This window comes from Rattus norvegicus, chromosome 16 (genome assembly GCF_021556685.1).
Source record: "Rattus norvegicus strain SHRSP/BbbUtx chromosome 16, alternate assembly SHRSP_T2T, whole genome shotgun sequence".
Classification (NCBI taxonomy): Eukaryota; Metazoa; Chordata; class Mammalia; order Rodentia; family Muridae; genus Rattus; species Rattus norvegicus.
This window is the reverse complement of record NC_141549.1, coordinates 78151783-78173866: the sequence shown is the minus strand read 5'-3', so window position 1 is coordinate 78173866 and position 22084 is coordinate 78151783. Positions and strand designations below refer to the sequence as shown.

The 22084-nt window shown below is 45.0% G+C and overlaps 3 protein-coding genes across 2 annotated transcripts; 2 read left to right on the top strand and 1 right to left on the bottom strand.

The window, feature by feature from the left end:
* Window positions 1-22084, bottom strand: part of Erich1 (glutamate-rich 1) — a gene marked incomplete at its 5' end in the record, with an annotated part of 52793804 nt that overhangs the window by 5490497 nt on the left and 47281223 nt on the right.
* On the top strand, window positions 989-8212 carry LOC148000624 (protein FAM90A11-like). The gene is made up of 4 exons (XM_087589550.1): window positions 989-1105; window positions 5742-5917; window positions 6140-6221; window positions 7316-8212. The coding sequence occupies exons 1-4, from the start codon at window positions 989-991 to the stop codon at window positions 8210-8212; spliced, it is 1272 nt and encodes a 423-aa protein (XP_087445676.1).
* Fam90a1l3 (family with sequence similarity 90, member A1 like 3) lies at window positions 13092-20297 on the top strand. Its single transcript, XM_087589549.1, has 4 exons — window positions 13092-13208; window positions 17859-18034; window positions 18257-18338; window positions 19401-20297. Exons 1-4 carry the CDS (start codon window positions 13092-13094, stop codon window positions 20295-20297), a joined length of 1272 nt encoding a protein of 423 aa, XP_087445675.1.

Here is a 22084-nt window from a genome sequence, read left to right as displayed (position 1 = left end):
GCAGAAAAACAAGAGTTTTAACCAACGAAATTAAGTTTTGTGACATGACAGGAAACTGTGATCTTCTGCTGCCCATCACTAAGTAACCAGTACCTGCATTTCCACCTCCCAAGCTTAGTCAATCTGAGACTTAAGGGCTTAAATTTGGAACATTCTTGGAATACAGTGGAAGCCAAGGTTCTGACATTTCTTCTGGGTCATCTTATGATACACTTACATAAAACAAACCATTCAAAGGCATTTACCATGTTTGGCCATATACTTCTGTATTCCGTGTCCTTAAGTGTTAAATCAAGACTGTATTCCGTGCCTTTAAGTCTCCAATCAGGACTGTATTCCGTGCCTTTAAGCCTTCAATCAAGAATGTGTTGATGCCTTAAGATCAGGTGGTTATCTTACTTGGCTAATTTGGTTAGATTGAATCACAGAGTTCGTGGACTAATTGGTTAGATTAAATCACAGATTTCGTGGCCTACGGGGCACCTTTAAGAACCCAATGCCACACCTTCCTTTCAGTCCCGTTTGAGCCGGCCGCCTGAACGGGGTGCCTGGTGTGCAGCTCCAGACGGGACAGCTCCAAGAAGCTGCTGGATAGACCACAGACAGAAGGCAGGCTCTCAGGAGAAAGTCTTTTATCAGACTATTCTTGAGGAAAGTAGTTAGAAACAGGAGTGTTTTGAAATTAATCTGAAGTTCCGTGATGGATTTCTCACGTAAGGGTAAGGGCATTTCACTGAAATACTACTTTCTCCTTTAGAGTTTGACTGTAGTGAGGGATTCTTGAAGGGACACATTCCCTGAATGTTCCTACTTCAAGTCCCTGAGTCCCTGATGGAATACGTTTGGGAGGTGGGAACAGGAACAGGTTCATTTGCCATAGCCATCACCCGGCCACATATTCCTACAATGTCATCAAACTTAATTCCATTGCTTGAAACTCTTTTTGTTAACTTCTGTTTCAGGAAATCCAAGCCAACGGGTCCACAAAATGAAGTCACAAGTGAAGACCCAGAGCAATCCAGCCACTCCAGCTCCAACGGCCCAGAGAAAGCCAGGGGCCTCATGGAAACAGACTCTTCCACCAGTGAAAGAGGAAGACCCTAGGGTAAGTGGAGATCTGTAGGTGTCAGCCAGCCCTGGGCCTAGGTGAGAGGTGGGCAGGGCTACACCACAAACTCTTTGTGTTTTGTGAGATCCACCAGAGAAGAATGCCCGGATATAGGTTTAGGCCAATAAAGAGCCCTGTGTAGCCAGCTGGGACAGTGCACTGGGTAGCTGGGTCCTCTGGATCCCAGTGGATCACTGAGCCTCTCTCCCAGTGAGTTTCCTGCATGGAAATCAAGTTCTAGGTTGTTGTATTTCAGTTAACAAGAATAGAACATAGTCTCTGGAGAGACCTCTCGTTTAATTCTGATAGGTCTGCCTTTATACGTTACTTGACCTTTTTCCCTTACTGCTTTTAATCTTCCTTTGCTTTGTGCATTTGCTGTTTTGACTATTATGTGATGGGAGGAGTTTCTTTTCTGATCCAATCTATTTGGAGTTCTGTAGGCTTCTTGTATGTTTATGGGCATGTCTTTCTTTAGGTTAGGGAAGTTTTCTTCTATGATTTTGTTGAAGATATTTGCTGGTCCTTTGAGTTGGGAGTCTTCACTCTCTTCTATATATTATCCTTAGGTTTGGTCTTCTCATTGTGTCCTGGATTTCCTGTATGTTTTGGGCCAGTATATTTTTCCATTTTACATTATCTTTGACAGTTGTGTCACTGATTTCTATGGAATCTTCTGCTCCTGAGGTCTCTCTTCTATCTCTTGTATTCTGTTGGTTTTGCTTGTATCTACACCTCCTTGTCTCTTCCTTTGGCTCTCTATGTCCAGGGTTGTCTCCCTTTGTGCTTTCTTTATTGCTTCTATTTCCATTTTTAATTCCTTCACCTGTTTGATTGTATTTTCCTGGAATTCTTTCAGGAAGTTTTGTGATTCCTCTCTATAGGCTGCTACTTGTTTATTTATGTTTTCGTGCGTTTCTCTAAGGGAGTTCTTCATGTCTTTATTGAAGTCCCCCATCATCATTATCAAATGTGATTTAAAATCAAGATCTTGCTTTTCTGGTGTATTTGGATATTCAGTGTTTGCTTTGGTGGGAGAATTGGGCTCCGATGATGCCGTGTAGTCTTGGTTTCTGTTGCTTGGATTCCTGTGCTTTCCTCTCGCCATCAGGTTATCTCTGGTGTTACCTTGTTCTGCTATTTATCATAGTGGCTAGACCTTCCTATAGGCCTGTGTGTCAGGAGTGCTGTAGACCTGTTTTCCTGTTTTCTTTCAGCCAGTTATGGGAGCAGAGTGTTCTGTTTTCAGGTGTGTAGTCTTTCCTGTTTACTGGTCTTCAGCTGTTCCTGTGGGCGTGTGTCCTGAGCCCACCAGGCAGGACACTTGGAGGAGAAAATTTGATCTTACCTCTAGACCTGGGATGAAATTGCTCATGGGGGGCTGCTTTTGAGCTCTCCGTGAGGGCTGCAACCAGAAGGGCCTGCCCCGCCTTTTTCCCAGGTCCCAGGTGCACCAGGGCCCCAGATGTAGTTAGGTGTTTTCCTCTGGAGTCAGAAATGTGGGCAGAGTGTAGTCTCTTCCAGCTTCCCCGGCGTGTCTGCCCTTCTGAAGGTTTAGCTCTCCCTCCCACAGGATTTGGGTGCAGGGCGCTGTTGACCAGTCCCTTCAGATTCCAGCGGTGTCTGGACCGAAGTGGACCTGCAGCTTGCGTGCCCCTATCTTCCAGTTCCCACAGGCTCTATACACTTTCCTCTTAGGCCAGGGATATGGGCAGGGGTGGGCAGTATTGGTGAACTCTCCTGCTCTGCAGTGTCAGGAGAGCCCACTACTCTGGGCTGTGAGCTCTTGCTCCCATGGGGTTTGGGAGCAGGAATCTGTGGGATTTATTTACATTTCAAATGTTATCCCCTTTCCTGGTTTGCCCTCTGAAAACCCCCATCCCATCACCCTCCCCCTGCTTCTATGAGGGTGGTTACCCACCTACCCACTTATCCACCTACCAACCACCCACCTACCAACCCCTGTATTCCCGTACACTGGGGCATTGAGCTTCACATGTCCAAGGGCCTCCCCTCCCAATGATGTCCTACAAGACCATCCTCTGCTACATATTCAACTGGAGCCATGGGTTCCTCCATTGTACTCTTGGGTTGGTGGTTCAATCCCTAGGAGCTCTAGGGGCAGGGGTGGGGGGTATGGTTAGTTAATATTGCTGTTCTTCCTGTGGCTTGTAAACCCCTTCAGCTCCTTCAGTCCTTCCCTCAACTCCTCCATTGGGGTCGCCAAGTTCAGCCTGATGGTTGGCGCACGCATTCACATCTGTATTGGTCAGGCTCTGGCAGAGCCTCTCAGGAGACAGCTATATCACGTTCCTATCAGCAAAGCACTTCTTGGCATCAGCAATATTCTCTGTGTTTGCTGGCTGTATATGGGATGGATCCCCAGGTAGGGCAGGCTCTGGGTGGCTTTTTCTTCTATTAGTTTAAGTGTACCTGGTTTTATGAGGTGATCTTGATCCACTTGGTCTTAAGCTTTGTACAGGGCAATAAGAATGGGTCAATTTGCATTCTTCTACATGCTGAACTCTAGTTGAACCTGCACCATTTGTTGAAAATGCTACCTTTTTTCCATTGGATGGTTTTAGCACCTTTGTCAAAGTTCAAGTGACAATATGTGTGTGGGTTTATTTTGGAGTCTTTAATTCTATCCCATTGATCTACCTGCCTGTTTCTCTACCAATACCATACAGTTTTAATCACTATTACTCTATAAAACTGCTTGAGATCAGGGATGGGGATTCCTCCAGAAGTTCTTTTATTGTTGAGGATAGCTTTCACTATCCTGGGTTTTTTGTTATTCCAAATGAATTTGCAAATTGGTCTTTCTAACTCTATGAAGAATTAACTTGAAATTTTGATGGGGATTGCATTGAATCTGTAGCTTGCTTTTGGAAAGATGGCCATTTTTACACTATTAATCCGGCCAATCCATGAGCATCGGAGGTCTTCCCGTCTTCTGAGATCTTCAATTTCTTTCTTTAGAGATTTGAAGTTCATGTCATACAGATCTTTCACTTACTCAATTAGAGCCACATCGAGTTATTTTGTTATTTGCAACTATTGTGAAGGGTGTGGTTTCACTAATTTTTTTCTCAGCCTGTTTATCCTTGGAGTAGAGGAAGGCTACTGATTTATTCAAGACACTTTGGCTAAGTTGTTTATCAGGCTTAGTAGTTCTCTGGTGGAAGAACGTTTGAGGTCACTTAAGTATACTATTGTATCATCTGCACATAATGATATTTTGAGTTCTTGCTTTACAATTTGAATCCCTTTGATCTCCATTTGTTGTCTGATTGCTCTGACTAGGACTTGAGTCCTATATTGAATAGGTAGGGAGAGAGTGGGGAGCCTTGTCTAGTCCCTGATTTTAGTGGGATCACTTCAAGTTTCTCTTCATTTAGTTAGATGTTGGCTACTGGTTTGCTGTATATTGCTTTTACTATGTTTAGGTATGGGCCTTGAATTCCTGATCTTTCCAAGTCGTTTAACATGAAGGTTTGTTGAATTTTGTCCACTGCTTCCTCAGCTTCTAATGAGATGATCATGTGTGTTTTTTTTTTCCTTTGAGTTTGTTTCTATACTGGATTACCATGCCTGAATTCCTGGGATTAAGCCTACTTGATCGTGATGGATGATTGTCTTGATGTGTTCTTGGATTTTGTTTGTGAGAATTTCACTGACTATTTTTGCATCAATATTCATAAAGGAAATTGGTCTGAGGTTCTTTTTCGCATCTTTGTGTGGTTTAGGTATACCTATAATAATAGCTTCATAGAAGGAATTCAGGAGTGTTCCTTCTGGTTTATTTTTTGTGGAATAGTTTTGGCAGTATTGATATTAGGCCTTCTACGAATGTCTAATCGAATTCTGCATAATCCCAACTGGTCCTGGGTTGTTTTGGTTGGGAGACTTTTAATGACTGCTTCTATTTCTTTATGGGACTGCTTAGATGGTTTATCTGATCCTGATTTAACTTTGGTACCTGGTATCTGTCTAGAAACTTTCCATTTCCTCCAGGTTTTCCAGTTTTGAAGAATATAGGCTTTTGTGGTAGGATCTGATGATTTAGAATAGGCACATACTGGGTTAAAATTTGGAAATGGGTAAGTGGATTCATCCCTCAATCAGGTGCAGTGCCTAACCTCTGGATATGATCTCTATAGGTCCCATTTTCATGGTGCCAGGAGGTAGTGTCTATGGAATGAGTTCTCTGACATGAAGGGTACTTCTATCTTGGAGATAGTTATATAAATGTCTGGGGGTTCCTAAGATCTGGGGCCCTGCTACATTTGCCACACTGATCCATGCTCCTGACCATATCAGAGGTATCAGAGGGCCAGACAAAGGAACTGCTCCCCCTGCATCTGAAGCAGACTGAGAAAAAGCTCAGCTCCTCTTTGGCAGGATTGGTCTGATGGCATATACAGGGTTTCCAGTGTTTCCCCATACATCTCCCAATTATGCTTCTCTCTCCCAGGTGCAAACAGACAACCAGGTGGAGTTCCAACCCGTGCTTTAGTGAATGTTGTCCTTGGAGAGAACATTAAAGGGTCTTTGAGCCTTGAGGGGGGATTGAGGGTGGAGAGGTCCCTGGATCCCGTTTTGGCTCATAGATCTCTTTTGCTCCTCACAGGTGAAATGCAGAGACTGTGGAGCCTTTGGCCACATTGCAAGAAACAGAAGGTGTCCCATTAAGCGGGGCCTTTTCCTCCTAGTTGCACAGCCTCTGGGAGCCAAGAAGGAGAAAGAGAACATGGATCCTTGCAGGCCTAAGGGTCTACAGAAACTCAGTCAAGCTGCCAGACAGAGGTAAGTGATGGGAATGGATCTGGCAGAAGGGAAGGCTCCAGGTAGGACGGAGCTCATGGGGATACCATGTCTTATCTCCCAGTCTCCAAACAGAAAGGGCCAGAGAGCTAGTAAATGGTCTTCTCACAAGAGAGGGAGAGAGAGAGAGAGGGAAGGAGAAGGGAGGGAGGGAGTATTTGAGACTAAAGCCGACGTCTTCCCACCATATTGTTTGTCCCACAGGTGTGATGAGCAGCAGAGAAAGACAACCTTCCAGAAATTTCCAACAGAGCTGCAATGGAGTAACCAGCAGGGCAGCTTGGCTGTAAGTACAAATACATACCCTGTCCCTGAAAGTCCCTTCCTCTCTGCTCTGACGCTTGCACCTTCTTCTGCATGGTCTATTTGCTCACCCAGTGTCCTCTGTACACACCAGGCTTCACAAACCCTCTCTGGCAGCAACGATTCATTTGTTCATTTTCATAGTTCAGATGGACTTGGGTTTGGAGGAGTGAGTGAACCTCTGCTTTAGGTCTCCTTTATAGGTCAGCTTACCTGGATGATAGGCAGGTTCCTCCTTGTTTACCCATGTAGGTCTCCAGGTCTTCGCTCCTTCTGAGGTCAGATTAAAAACATGGCCTGTTCTCCAAGCTTTCTGGTGACCTGTGCATATGGCCACAGGCTTTGCTGGCGCCATTTTGAACTGACTTTGTCTGCTCTTTCTATAAAACTAGACTTATGCTAGAGAAGTCTAAGCAGCATGAACACATTCATTTACACCTTCCCAATCTATTGCCTACATCATTGACCTCAAAAACCATTGTGAGAGACAGATTCAAGGCAAGCAAATGCCTCTTGCCCTCCTTCATATCCCAAGAGAAATTATTAGAATTTTCAAAACTATGCTGTCAATTACATGGTAATTTGATTCTAACTGTTCTTCTAGGACCACAGAAGGATCATGGACATCTTCCTAGCTGTCTCTATGATTATCCATATGTCAATATTTCCCTTCATGTACCTCTTGTCCAAAGACAACACACACACACACACACACACACACACACACACACAGAGAGAGAGAGAAAGAGATGAGGGGAGGAGACAGACAGAGAGAGAGAGAGAGAGAGAGAGAGAGAGAGAGAGAGAGAGAGAGAGAGAGAGAGATTTGGATTATCAGAATAAGGTTCACTTAAACTTTGTAGGGAGACTGAAACTCTCTCCCTTCCACTTTCCAACCCACCATGCTGCAAGTTTTGGATAGCTAATGTGGGTCACCACAGCCTGATGATTTCACATCAGACTGAGCTGCTCATGCCACCATAAATCCCATGAGCTCCTGGTGTTTTGAAAGCCTTGACTGTCCTTCCATGCTGACAGTGCCCTGCTCATCTTACCATATCTCTATCTTTTCTACAGCAACCACAGATGTCAATCATTCCTGGCTACAGGAAGATGTCTGAGCCACCAGTTGAAATGGCTCTTGGGAAGCAGACGTGCCCTGAGAAGCCTGCCCTGCAAAGCTTGGACAGCCCCTTCATCGTACATTCCAGACAGAAGGAAGGTCACAACATGACTGTCCCCAGTGTTGCCAAGCCAGTGTTCAGACAGGATGGCAGAAAAACAGCCTCAGAAAACCTACTGGATCAAAAGCTACAGGATATCTCGCATCAACACCCTGTTGCCGTCCCCAAAAGGAAAGCAATTAGTGAACTGTTTCACAAAGAGTCAAAGACCCAGGGTCCCAGTAAGAAAATGCAACCTAGCCAGCATCCTGTCATCCACCAAGATAGACAGAACCCAAAACTCAGCTTCTGGGCCCCAGATGAGGAAACGTCCCAGTGCTCCACACAACCTAGCCAGAATCCCCTGAAGAAACAAAGAATAGACTCTACCAATGCACCAGAGGAGAGCCATGCAAGGACTGCTTCCAAGAGCACCCTGGACAGTCTGTCTTATCCCATTGCCAACACACTTGAACTAAAAGATGCAGCCGAAATGAGCAAGAAAATAACAGTCCAGGTGCCCAGCATTGACCAACAACAGCTACATGGCAGGGCTGCTCTGGTCTCAACCAGACCCTGTATTGAGTCTGGCCAAGCCCTCAGAATGATCTTTACCAAACACAGCCATAATTTCTGGAGCTCCAGGTTCCTGACAGTGCCCGCACCACTTCCCATTGAGAAGCAAACGCCTCAGATCGAGAGCCCTGCCTTCCCTGAGGAAGGGGAGGCAGCAGGATCCCAGGTCAAACTGAGTGTCCTCTATGAGGACCTTCAGGTCTCCTCCTCCTCAGAGGACAGTGATGGAGAATAACCTGTCACCTGAAGAACAGATGCCACCTCCCTGCTCAGACTTGCCAGATTCTTTCAAATTGATTGTCCCCCACCTTAACCAAGTAGCTGACATGACTGTATCCTATTAATTTGCTTCCAAATGAGCGCCCTCTACGGTGGGTGGGACCACATTCCTTTCCTCTCTTTGCCACTAGCCTCACCTCAGCATGATCTCTGGACTCTGAGGTGAGCCTCTGAGAATCACTCTGAAGAAAAGTCACCATTCTCTCCACACTTGTCATCAGTGACCTCTAGTATGTCCTTTCAGCTACTTCAGTGTTCAAAACTATCTGCCAGTTATCCTATTGTATGAGATTTTCTACTTTCACCAATAAAGTTGCCCTAGAAATTATGTCTGTGCATTCGTGTTCTTCTGACAAGTGCATGAGGTTTCTCATACTCCCTATGGCCCAATAGCAATCCACAAACCCAAATGGTGCTCAACCTACTGCATCAGGTTCACCATGTTGACACTTAGGCCTTTTGACACTGTGCACAGGTATCTCCCACCTGTGATCTTAAGACCCTTGAGAGACAGGACAGTCTGTTCTCTCCTTAGACCTCTGCTGTGTTACTGAAGGCTTTGGCTTTGTTGACTCCCAGAAACCAGGTAACACATACCGTAAGGTATGAAGTCCTGGTGACTCAAACTCAGGGTAACCTGGTGTGGGACCCTGGCAGTTTCCCCTAGGTTTGCCCTTCTCCCATTGAAACAAGAGGATGCTCAACAACACACAGTAACAGCAGGGCTGGAAGTCACATAGCTCATGTTGGCCATATGGTAGACCAAGGCCAGAGGATTGCCTCCATTTCAGGGTTCAGTTAGCTACTTGCTGGGCTGTTAGACAAACATTTCTCTAATATGATACAATTCACTGAACCTCACATGTCGTCTTAAACTTGTTATCCATCCCTGAGTTCAGGACATTGCAAATTTTCTACATGTGGCTTTTGCATTAAGTGTGTTCATGACAATGCCCACAGAAGTGCCTGTATTTTTCTGTGATTATGTGTTTGAGACAGGGTCTCCCAGTCACTAGAGGTTCAACAACTTTGCTATCTCTGCTGGCTAACAAGCTTCACTGGCTTGCATCTCTCCAGCCTACTAGCCTGCCAGAGTGCTGACACAGCTACATCTATAGCTTTCTGTGGATGTTGTCGTCCCCAACCAGCAGCAGCTCAGGTAACTCTGTTTGGGTATCCCATGTGGGATCCTCCCTGGTTCCATATAGGTACCACATGGAATGAAACTCTTTTGACTCAGGCCTAGATGTAATCATCCCTTTTATTTCATTGGATGAAGTGATGAGATGAGAGCCACACCCAAGCTTTATGGATACAATGATTAGGCTGAGCCCAGAAGGTTGTTTTCTCGGTTCTAACTCTCCCTAGGACTAGGCCTAAACACTTCTAGCCTTCATACAATCAAATCCTCCGCAAATCCAGACCTTGAAGTCTTCAGCTTCCAACCTCCATCTGCTAACTGAGGCCTAGAATGTTTCAGCCTTGTGACTTACTGTGGAATATGCTGATCCTTTCTAGCCTGTTCTCTCTCCAACCTATCCCGGTAAAACTGCTGTGCACACCACCACACCTTCATTCCTCTCCCTGTGCTTCTCTTAAGTAGTCTCTCTTTCCTGTTCTCTTCTCATGAGAGTTGGGTCTGTAGCATCTCTGACTCATTCTATCAAATATTTCTCTGATTGAATACTTTGCCTCTCAAACATGGCTGCTTTCAAACATGGCTGCTTTCAAACATGGCTGCTTTCAAATATGGCTGCTTTCAAACATGGCTGCTTTCAAATATGGCTGCTTTCAAACGTAGCTACTTCCTTCTTCGAAATAACCTTACTTTCTTTGTTGTAGGTTAACGGTGTGTACTACGGGTGTGTCTGTAGACTGGCCAGGTCCTATTGTGATCAAGAGTGTCTGCATTCCACTCAGAGCACATAGGCCTAGAAGGTCTTTTGGATGTGATCCTTTTTCACAGCAGCCATGTTGCTAGATTAAAATTCCTCTACACCTAGGTTATCCTGATCTAAGCCCTGGCAGGTCCCCTAAATCTTTCACTGGAGCTGAAGAAGGTTCAACAACAGGGATTGACAACAGTGCCAGTGTTCACATATGAGATACCAGCAGTACAGTAGACAAAGGCCTGAGGATTGCATTCATTTCAGAACTCAAGGGGCTTCTTAGTGAGTTTCCAATCAACTTTGGCTCCAAGGTGAAACAATTCACTGTCCTACACTTCAGCTTAATCTCAGCTTTCATCTATGATTCCAGAACTGTGAAACCTTCTAGTAGTTTCTATAGCATGGGTTTTGCAATATATTTATTCTTGTCAACACCCACTGAAGAATCCTGAACATGCAAGGCTTTGGTGACTGCATCAAATGCTGAGTTCATCTTCTCTCTTTTTCTGGCCTTTTGTTCTTTCCTGTTTCTCTCTTCATGGCCACGTGTATATGTGTGTTGCAAATCATGTGAGAATGAAGGAACATCCATGAGCCTCTTAGGCTTTCCTTGCAATATATTGCCCCTCAGCTAGGGGGTCACTGGAAGGACAGACAGTTTGGGTGTCAGCTCTGAATTAAGTAAAACAGAACACTTTTAGAGCCTTTGCCTGGGCTTCCCATAACCACTCACGAGTCACCAAAGTAGGCCAATCAGTGTACCCAAGGTGACCAGCACCTCACTCAAGGGCCCCTGTAATCACTGACATATGTAACCCTTCCCTTTCATACCTGACTCATGTTTCTCTAGAATGAAATATATTGTTCTGTATAGATAAATCCTCTTAGTATCTTCCTTCGGTGCCAAGGAAACTCAAAGCCAAGATTTACCAGGTTGCAGAAATTGCTTAGTCAGCTTCTGTGACAGCTAGTCTCCAATGAAGATGGAGAATCAACACACGCCTCTTCTGGGACTCCATCTGGGTGAGAAGTGTGTGTGCTGATACACACAAACAGATGTTGAAACATCTGCATTCTAATGGCTTCTGCTGACATATTTCTCATATACTTTTCCTTTAATTGTATGTTACCAAGGTAACTAAATACCCTAGGTTTGTTACAAAGCAAGATTTAGAGAAGGAAGGAGTATAACACAGACTCTTTCCCATATGTCTGATAAACCATCAGCTCCATTAAGATAAAGATTATTGCAATATTCCAGAGACATCCAGGCTTCTCTGTGACTGTTCCGCATTCAAGTACAGCTGCTAATGTATCAAGAGTTCTAGTATGCATCTGTCATCTGAAAATAAGCATCTTGATAGCTGTGGCTCCCCACAGGCTTCTTCTCTTTCAGCAATTTCAGACACCTTTTCAGACACCTTTAAGTGGAAGTAGCACACACTGTGTGTGTGTGTGTCTGTGTGTGTGTGTGTGTGTGTGTGTTTGTGTTTTCCACCAAGAACTATATAATATAACTTTTGCACTTAAAGCTCTCCCTGAGAAATGTTCAGTGATCCACTGGGACACAGAGGACCCACCCAGGGTACTCTGCCAGCTGACTAATTTATGGTCATAGACCCAAATCTCAGCATTCTTCTCTGGTGGATCCCACACAACATAAAGAATTTGTGATGAAGTCCAGTCCATCGTCTCATCTAGCCTCAGGACTGGCTGACACAACAGGCCTCCACTTACCCTAGGGTTCTCCTCTTTCAATGAGGGAATATTCTGTTCCAATGAGCCTTTGGCTTTCTCTGAGCTGATGGAAACGGGGCAGCTCAATGGCCCCAGGTCTTAATGTGGGACTCCATCTATGAAGTCGTTTGGCTTTGATATCCTGAAATAGCAGAAAAACAAGAGTTTTAACCAACGAAATTAAGTTTTGTGACATGACAGGAAACTGTGATCTTCTGCTGCCCATCACTAAGTAACCAGTACCTGCATTTCCACCTCCCAAGCTTAGTCAATCTGAGACTTAAGGGCTTAAATTTGGAACATTCTTGGAATACAGTGGAAGCCAAGGTTCTGACATTTCTTCTGGGTCATCTTATGATACACTTACATAAAACAAACCATTCAAAGGCATTTACCATGTTTGGCCATATACTTTCACTCTGTATTCCGTGCCTTAAAGTCTTCAATCAAGACTGTATTCCGTGCCTTTAAGTGTTAAATCAAAACTGTATTCCGTGCCTTTAAGTCTCCAATCAGGACTGTATTCCGTGCCTTTAAGTCTTCAATCAAGAATGTGTTGATGCCTTAAGATCAGGTGTTTTTCTTACTTGGCTACTTTGGTTAGATTGAATCACAGAGTTCGTGGCCTAATTTGGTTAGATTGATTCACACAGTTCGTGGCCTAATTGGTTAGATTAAATCACAGATTTCGTGGCCTACGGGGCACCTTTAAGAACCCAATGCCACACCTTCTTTTCAGTCCCGTTTGAGCCGGCCGTCTGAACGGGGTGCCTGGTGTGCAGCTCCAGACGCTACAGCTGAGAAGCTGCTGAACAGACCACAGACAGAAGGCAGGCTCTCAGGAGGAAGTCTTTTATCAGACTTTCCTTGAGGAAAGTAGTTAGAAACAGGAGTGTTTTGAAATTAATCTGAAGTTCCGTGATGGATTTCTCACGTAAGGGTAAGGGCATTTCACTGAAATACTACTTTCTCCTTTAGAGTTTGACTGTAGTGAGGGATTCTTGAAGGGAAACATTCCCTGAATGTTCCTACTTCAAGTCCCTGAGTCCCTGATGGAATACGCTTGGGAGGTGGGAACAGGAAGAGGTTCATTTGCCATAGCCATCACCCGGCCACATATTCTTACAATGTCATCAAACTTAATTCCATTGCTTGAAACTCTTTTTGTTAACTTCTGTTTCAGGAAATCCAAGCCAACGGGTCCACAAAATGAAGTCACAAGTGAAGACCCAGAGCAATCCAGCCACTCCAGCTCCAACGGCCCAGAGAAAGCCAGGGGCCTCATGGAAACAGACTCTTCCACCAGTGAAAGAGGAAGACCCTAGGGTAAGTGGAGATCTGTAGGTGTCAGCCAGCCCTGGGCCTAGGTGAGAGGTGGGCAGGGCTACACCACAAACTCTTTGTGTTTTGTGAGATCCACCAGAGAAGAATGCCCGGATATAGGTTTAGGCCAATAAAGAGCCCTGTGTAGCCAGCTGGGACAGTGCACTGGGTAGCTGGGTCCTCTGGATCCCAGTGGATCACTGAGCCTCTCTCCCAGTGAGTTTCCTGCATGGAAATCAAGTTCTAGGTTGTTGTATTTCAGTTAACAAGAATAGAACATAGTCTCTGGAGAGACCTCTCGTTTAATTCTGATAGGTCTGCCTTTATACGTTACTTGACCTTTTTCCCTTACTGCTTTTAATCTTCCTTTGCTTTGTGCATTTGCTGTTTTGACTATTATGTGATGGGAGGAGTTTCTTTTCTGATCCAATCTATTTGGAGTTCTGTAGGCTTCTTGTATGTTTATGGGCATGTCTTTCTTTAGGTTAGGGAAGTTTTCTTCTATGATTTTGTTGAAGATATTTGCTGGTCCTTTGAGTTGGGAGTCTTCACTCTCTTCTATATATTATCCTTAGGTTTGGTCTTCTCATTGTGTCCTGGATTTCCTGTATGTTTTGGGCCAGTATATTTTTCCATTTTACATTATCTTTGACAGTTGTGTCACTGATTTCTATGGACTCTTCTGCTCCTGAGATCTCTCTTCTATCTCTTGTATTCTGTTGGTTTTGCTTGTATCTACACCTCCTTGTCTCTTCCTTTGGCTCTCTATGTCCAGGGTTGTCTCCCTTTGTGCTTTCTTTATTGCTTCTATTTCCATTTTTAATTCCTTCACCTGTTTGATTGTATTTTCCTGGAATTCTTTCAGGAAGTTTTGTGATTCCTCTCTATAGGCTGCCACTTGTTTATTTATGTTTTCGTGCGTTTCTCTAAGGGAGTTCTTCATGTCTTTATTGAAGTCCCCCATCATCATTATCAAATGTGATTTAAAATCAAGATCTTGCTTTTCTGGTGTATTTGGATATTCAGTGTTTGCTTTGGTGGGAGAATTGGGCTCCGATGATGCCGTGTAGTCTTGGTTTCTGTTGCTTGGATTCCTGTGCTTTCCTCTCGCCATCAGGTTATCTCTGGTGTTACCTTGTTCTGCTATTTATCATAGTGGCTAGACCGTCCTATAGGCCTGTGTGTCAGGAGTGCTGTAGACCTGTTTTCCTGTTTTCTTTCAGCCAGTTATGGGAGCAGAGTGTTCTGTTTTCAGGTGTGTAGTCTTTCCTGTTTACTGGTCTTCAGCTGTTCCTGTGGGCGTGTGTCCTGAGCCCACCAGGCAGGACACTTGGAGGAGAAAATTTGATCTTACCTCTAGACCTGGGATGAAATTGCTCATGGGGGGCTGCTTTTGAGCTCTCCGTGAGGGCTGCAACCCGAAGGGCCTGCCCCGCCTTTTTCCCAGGTCCCAGGTGCACCAGGGCCCCAGATGTAGTTAGGTGTTTTCCTCTGGAGTCAGAAATGTGGGCAGAGTGTAGTCTCTTCCAGCTTCCCCCTTGTCTTCCGTGTCTGCCCTTCTGAAGGTTTAGCTCTCCCTCCCACAGGATTTGGGTGCAGGGCGCTGTTGACCAGTCCCTTCAGATTCCAGCGGTGTCTGGACCGAAGTGGACCTGCAGCTTGCGTGCCCCTATCTTCCAGTTCCCACAGGCTCTATACACTTTCCTCTTAGGCCAGGGATATGGGCAGGGGTGGGCAGTATTGGTGATCTCTCCTGCTCTGCAGTGTCAGGAGAGCCCACTACTCTGGGCTGTGAGCTCTTCCTCCCATGGGGTTTGGGAGCAGGAATCTGTGGGATTTATTTACATTTCAAATGTTATCCCCTTTCCTGGTTTGCCCTCTGAAAACCCCCATCCCATCACCCTCCCCCTGCTTCTATGAGGGTGGTTACCCACCTACCCACTTATCCACCTACCAACCACCCACCTACCAACCCCTGTATTCCCGTACACTGGGGCATTGAGCTTCACAGGTCCAAGGGCCTCCCCTCCCACTGATGTCCTACAAGACCATCCTCTGCTACATATTCAACTGGAGCCATGGGTTCCTCCATTGTACTCTTGGGTTGGTGGTTCAATCCCTAGGAGCTCTAGGGGCAGGGGTGGGGGGTATGGTTAGTTAATATTGCTGTTCTTCCTGTGGCTTGTAAACCCCTTCAGCTCCTTCAGTCCTTCCCTCAACTCCTCCATTGGGGTCGCCAAGTTCAGCCTGACGGTTGGCTGCACGCATTCACATCTGTATTGGTCAGGCTCTGGCAGAGCCTCTCAGGAGACAGCTATATCACGTTCCTATCAGCAAAGCACTTCTTGGCATCAGCAATATTCTCTGTGTTTGCTGGCTGTATATGGGATGGATCCCCAGGTAGGGCAGGCTCTGGATGGCTTTTTCTTCTATTAGTTTAAGTGTACCTGGTTTTATGAGGTGATCTTGATCCACTTGGTCTTAAGCTTTGTACAGGGCAATAAGAATGGGTCAATTTGCATTCTTCTACATGCTGAACTCTAGTTGAACCTGCACCATTTGTTGAAAATGCTACCTTTTTTCCATTGGATGGTTTTAGCACCTTTGTCAAAGTTCAAGTGACAATATGTGTGTGGGTTTATTTTGGAGTCTTTAATTCTATCCCATTGATCTACCTGCCTGTTTCTCTACCAATACCATACAGTTTTAATCACTATTACTCTATAAAACTGCTTGAGATCAGGGATGGGGATTCCTCCAGAAGTTCTTTTATTGTTGAGGATAGCTTTCACTATCCTGGGTTTTTTGTTATTCCAAATGAATTTGCAAATTGGTCTTTCTAACTCTATGAAGAATTAACTTGAAATTTTGATGGGGATTGCATTGAATCTGTAGCTTGCTTTTGGAAAAATGGCCATTTTTACACTATTAATCCGGCCAATCCATGAGCATCGGAGGTCTTCCCGTCTTCTGAGATCTTCAATTTCTTTCTTCAGAGACTTGAAGTTCATGTCATACAGATCTTTCACTTACTCAATTAGAGCCACATCGAGTTATTTTGTTATTTGCAACTATTGTGAAGGGTGTGGTTTCACTAATTTTTTTCTCAGCCTGTTTATCCTTGGAGTAGAGGAAGGCTACTGATTTATTCAAGACACTTTGGCTAAGTTGTTTATCAGGCTTAGTAGTTCTCTGGTGGAAGAACGTTTGAGGTCACTTAAGTATACTATTGTATCATCTGCACATAATGATATTTTGAGTTCTTGCTTTCCAATTTGAATCCCTTTGATCTCCATTTGTTGTCTGATTTCTCTGACTAGGACTTGAGTCCTATATTGAATAGGTAGGGAGAGAGTGGGGAGCCTTGTCTAGTCCCTGATTTTAGTGGGATCACTTCAAGTTTCTCTTCATTTAGTTAGATGTTGGCTACTGGTTTGCTGTATATTGCTTTTACTATGTTTAGGTATGGGCCTTGAATTCCTGATCTTTCCAAGTCGTTTAACATGAAGGTTTGTTGAATTTTGTCCAATGCTTCCTCAGCTTCTAATGAGATGATCATGTGTGGTTTTTTTTTCCTTTGAGTTTGTTTCTATACTGGATTACCATGCCTGAATTCCTGGGATTAAGCCTACTTGATCGTGATGGATGATTGTCTTGATGTGTTCTTGGATTTTGTTTGTGAGAATTTCACTGACTATTTTTGCATCAATATTCATAAAGGAAATTGGTCTGAGGTTCTCTTTCTTTTTCGCGTCTTTGTGTGGTTTAGGTATACCTATAATAATAGCATCATAGAAGGAATTCAGGAGTGTTCCTTCTGGTTTATTTTTTGTGGAATAGTTTTGGCAGTATTGATATTAGGCCTTCTACGAATGTCTAATAGAATTCAGCATAATCCCAACTGGTCCTTGGTTGTTCTGGTTGGGAGACTTTTAATGACTGCTTCTATTTCTTTATGGGACTGCTTAGATGGTTTATCTGATCCTGATTTAACTTTGGTACCTGGTATCTGTCCTGAAACTTTCCATTTCCTCCAGGTTTTCCAGTTTTGAAGAATATAGGCTTTTGTGGTAGGATCTGATGATTTAGAATAGGCACATACTGGGTTAAAATTTGGAAATGGGTAAGTGGATTCATCCCTCAATCAGGTGCAGTGCCTAACCTCTGGATATGATCTCTATAGGTCCCATTTTCATGGTGCCAGGAGGTAGTGTCTATGGAATGAGTTCTCTGACATGAAGGGTACTTCTATCTTGGAGATAGTTATATAAATGTCTGGGGGTTCCTAAGATCTGGGGCCCTGTTACATTTGCCACACTGATCCATGCTCCTGACCATATCAGAGGTATCAGAGGGCCAGACAAAGGAACTGCTCCCAATGCATCTGAAGCAGACTGAGAAAAAGCTCAGCTCCTCTTTGGCAGGATTGGTCTGATGGCATATACAGGGTTTCCAGGGTTTCCCCATACATCTCCCAATTATGCTTCTCTCTCCCAGGTGCAAAGAGACAACCAGGTGGAGTTCCAACCCGTGCTTTAGTGAATGTTGTCCTTGGAGAGAACATTAAAGGGTCTTTGAGCCTTGAGGGGGGATTGAGGGTGGAGAGGTCCCTGGATCCCGTTTTGGCTCATAGATCTCTTTTGCTCCTCACAGGTGAAATGCAGAGACTGTGGAGCCTTTGGCCACATTGCAAGAAACAGAAGGTGTCCCATTAAGCGGGGCCTTTTCCTCCTAGTTGCACAGCCTCTGGGAGCCAAGAAGGAGAAAGAGAACATGGATCCTTGCAGGCCTAAGGGTCTACAGAAACTCAGTCAAGCTGCCAGACAGAGGTAAGTGATGGGAATGGATCTGGCAGAAGGGAAGGCTCCAGGTAGGACGGAGCTCATGGGGATACCATGTCTTATCTCCCAGTCTCCAAACAGAAAGGGCCAGAGAGCTAGTAAATGGTCTTCTCACAAGAGAGGGAGAGAGAGAGAGAGGGAAGGAGAAGGGAGGGAGGGAGTATTTGAGACTAAAGCCGACGTCTTCCCACCATATTGTTTGTCCCACAGGTGTGATGAGCAGCAGAGAAAGACAACCTTCCAGAAATTTCCAACAGAGCTGCAATGGAGTAACCAGCAGGGCAGCTTGGCTGTAAGTACAAATACATACCCTGTCCCTGAAAGTCCCTTCCTCTCTGCTCTGCCGCTTGCACCTTCTTCTGCATGGTCTATTTGCTCACCCAGTGTCCTCTGTACACACCAGGCTTCACAAACCCTCTCTGGCAGCAACGATTCATTTGTTCATTTTCATAGTTCAGATGGACTTGGGTTTGGAGGAGTGAGTGAACCTCTGCTTTAGGTCTCCTTTATAGGTCAGCTTACCTGGACGATAGGCAGGTTCCTCCTTGTTTACCCATGTAGGTCTCCAGGTCTTCCCTCCTTCTGAGGTCAGATTAAAAACATGGCCTGTTCTCCAAGCTTTCTGGTGACCTGTGCATATGGCCACAGACTTTGCTGGTGCCATTTTGAACTGACTTTGTCTGCTCTTTCTATAAAAATAGACTTATGCTAGAGAAGTCTAAGCAGCATGAACACATTCATTTACACCTTCCCAATCTGTTGCCTACATCATTGACCTCAAAAACCATTGTGAGTGACAGATTCAAGGCAAGCAATTGCCTCTTGCCCTCCTTCATATCCCAAGGGAAACTATTAGAATTTTCAAAACTATGCTGTAAATTACATGGTAATTTGAATCTAACCATTCTTCTAGGACCACAGAAGGATCATGGACATCTTCCTAGCTGTCTCTTTGATTATCCATACATCAATATATCCCTTCATGTACCTCTTCTCAGACCACACACACACAAACACACACACACACACACACACACAGAGAGAGAGAGAGAGAGAGAGAGAGAGAGAGAGAGAGAGAGAGAGAAGGAGAGAGAGAGAGAGATTTGGATTATCCGAATAAGGTTCACTTAAACTTTGTAGGGAGACTGAAACTCTCTCCCTTCCACTTTCCAACCCAACATGCTGCAAGTTTTGGATAGCTAATGTGGGTCACCACAGCCTGATGATTTCACAGCAGACTGAGCTGCTCATGCCACCATAAATCCCATGAGCTCCTGGTGTTTAGAAAGCCCTGACTGTCCTTTCATGCTGACAGTGCCCTGCTCATCTTACCATATGTCTATCTTTTCTACAGCAGGCACAGATGTCAATCATTCCTGGCTACAGGAAGATGTCTGAGCCACCAGTTGAAATGGCTCTTGGAAAGCAGACGTGCCCTGAGAAGCCTGCCCTTCAAAGCTTGGACAGCCCCTTCATCTTACATTCCAGACAGAAGGAAGGTCACAACATGACTGTCCCCAGTGTTGCCAAGCCACTGTTTACACAGGATGGCAGAAAAACAGCCTCAGAAAACCTACTGGATCAAAAGCTACAGGATATCTCGCATCAACACCCTGTTGCCGTCCCCAAAAGGAAAGCAATTAGTGAACTGTTTCACAAAGAGTCAAAGACCCAGGGTCCCAGTAAGAAAATGCAACCTAGCAAGCATCCTGACATCCACCAGGATAGACAGAACCCAAAACTCAGCTGCTGGGCCCCAGATGAGGAAACGTCCCAATGCCCCACACGGCCAAGCCAGAATCCCCTGAAGAAACACAGAATTGACTCTACCAATGCACCAGAGGAGAGCCATGCAAGGACTGCTTCCAAGAGCACCCTGGACATTCAGTGTTATCCCATTGACAACAGACTTGAACTAAAAGACGCAGCTGAAATGAGCAAGAAAATAACAGTCCAGGTGCCCAGCATTGACCAACAACAGCTACATGGCAGGGCTGCTCTGGTCTCAACCAGACCCTGTATTGAGTCTGGCCAAGCCCTCAGAATGATCTTTACCAAACATAGCCATAATTTCTGGAGCTCCAGGTTCCTGACAGTGCCCGCACCACTTCCCATTGAGAAGCAAACACCTGCTTTCCAGAGCCCTGCCTTCCCTGAGGAAGGGGAGGCAGCAGGATCCCAGGTCAAACTGAGTGTCCTCTATGAGGACCTTCAGGTCTCCTCCTCCTCAGAGGACAGTGATGGAGAATAACCTGCCACCTGAAGAACAGATGCCACCTCCTTGCTCAGACTTGCCAGATTCTTTCAAACTGATCATCCCCCAACTTAACCAAGTAGCTGACATGACTGTATCCTATTAATTTGCTTCAAAATGAGCACCCTCTATGGTGGGTGGGATCACATTCCTTTCCTCTCTTTGCCACTAGCCGCACCTCAGCATGATTCTGGACTCTGAGGTGAGCCTCTGAGAATCACTCTGAAGAAAAGTCACCATTCTCTCCACTCTTGTCATCAGTGACCTCTAGTATGTCCTTTCAGCTACTTCAGTGTTCAAAACTATCTGCCAGTTATCCTATTTTATGAGATTTTCTACTTTCACCAATAAAGTTGCCCTGGAAATTATGTCTGTGCATTCGTGTTCTTGTGACCAGTGCAGGAGGTTTCTCATACTCCCTGTGGCCCAATAGCAATCCACAAACCCAAATGATGCTCAACCTACTGCATCAGGTTCGCCATATTGACACTTAGGCCTTTTGACACTGTGCACAGGTATCTCCCACCTGTGATCCTAACACCCTTAAGAGACAGGACAGTCTGTTCTCTCCTTAAACCTCTGCTGTGTTACTGAAGGCTTTGGCTTTGTTAACTCCCAGAAACCCAGGTAACACATACCATACTGTATGAAGCCCTGGTGACTCAGGCTCAGGGTAACCTGGTGTCGGACCCTGGCAGTTGTCCCTAGGTTTGCCCTTCTCCCATTGAAACATTAGGATGCTCAACAACACACAGTAACATCAGGGCTGGAAGTCACATAGCTCATGTTGGCCATATGGTAGACCAAGGCCAGAGGATTGCCTCCATTTCAGGGTTCAGTTAGCCACTGACTGGGCTGTTAGACAAACATTTCTCTAATGTGAGACAATTCACTGTCCCCCACATGTCATCTTAAACTTGTTATCCATCCCTGAGTTCAGGACATTGCAAATTTTCTACATGTGGCTTTTGCATTAAGTGTGTTCATGACAACGCCCACAGAAGTGCCTGTGTTTTCCTGTGATTATGTGTTTGAGACAGGGTCTCCCAGTCACTAGAGGTTCAATAACTTTGCTATCTCTGCTGGCTAACAAGCTTCAGTGGTTTGCATCTCTCCAGCCTACTAGCCTGGCAGAGTGCTGACACAGCTACATCTCTAGCTTTCTGTGGATGTTTTCTTCCCCAACCAGCAGCAGCTCGGGTAACTCTGTTTGGGTATCCCATGTGGGATCCTCTCTGGATCCATATAGGTACCACATGGAATGAAACTCTTTTGACTCAGGCCTACATATAATCATCACTTTTATTTCCTTGAATGAAGTAATGAGATGAGAGCCACACCCAAGCTTTATGGATACAATGATTAGGCTGAGCCCAGAAGGTTGTTATCTCAGTTCTAACTCTCCCTAGGACTAGGCCTAAACACTTCTAGCCTTCATACAATCTAATCCTCTTCAAATACAGACCTTGAAGGCTTCAGCTTCCAACCTCCATCTGCTAACTGAGGCCTAGAATGTTTCAGCCTTGTGACTTACTGTGGAATATGCTGATCCTTTCTAGCCTGTTCTCTCTCCAACCTATCCCGGTAAAACTGCTGTGCACACCACCACACCTTCATTCCTCTCCCTGTGCTTCTCTTAAGTAGTCTCTCTTTCCTGTGCTCTTCTCATGAGAGTTGGGTCTGTAGCATCTCTGACACATTCTATCAAATATTTCTGTGTTTGAAAACTTTCCCTCTCAAACATGGCTGTTTTCAAATATGGCTGTTTTCAAACATGGCTGCTT

Excerpts from the sequence above, each read along its gene's own strand:
- LOC148000624 (XM_087589550.1), top strand. The coding sequence starts at position 989 with ATGAAGTCACAAGTGAAGACCCAGAGCAATCCAGCCACTCCAGCTCCA. Across the intron at positions 1,106-5,741 it reads TGAAAGAGGAAGACCCTAGG|GTGAAATGCAGAGACTGTGG; the intron begins GTAAGTGGAGAT and ends TGCTCCTCACAG. Across the intron at positions 5,918-6,139 it reads AGTCAAGCTGCCAGACAGAG|GTGTGATGAGCAGCAGAGAA; the intron begins GTAAGTGATGGG and ends TTTGTCCCACAG.
- Fam90a1l3 (XM_087589549.1), top strand. The coding sequence starts at position 13,092 with ATGAAGTCACAAGTGAAGACCCAGAGCAATCCAGCCACTCCAGCTCCA. Across the intron at positions 13,209-17,858 it reads TGAAAGAGGAAGACCCTAGG|GTGAAATGCAGAGACTGTGG; the intron begins GTAAGTGGAGAT and ends TGCTCCTCACAG. Across the intron at positions 18,035-18,256 it reads AGTCAAGCTGCCAGACAGAG|GTGTGATGAGCAGCAGAGAA; the intron begins GTAAGTGATGGG and ends TTTGTCCCACAG.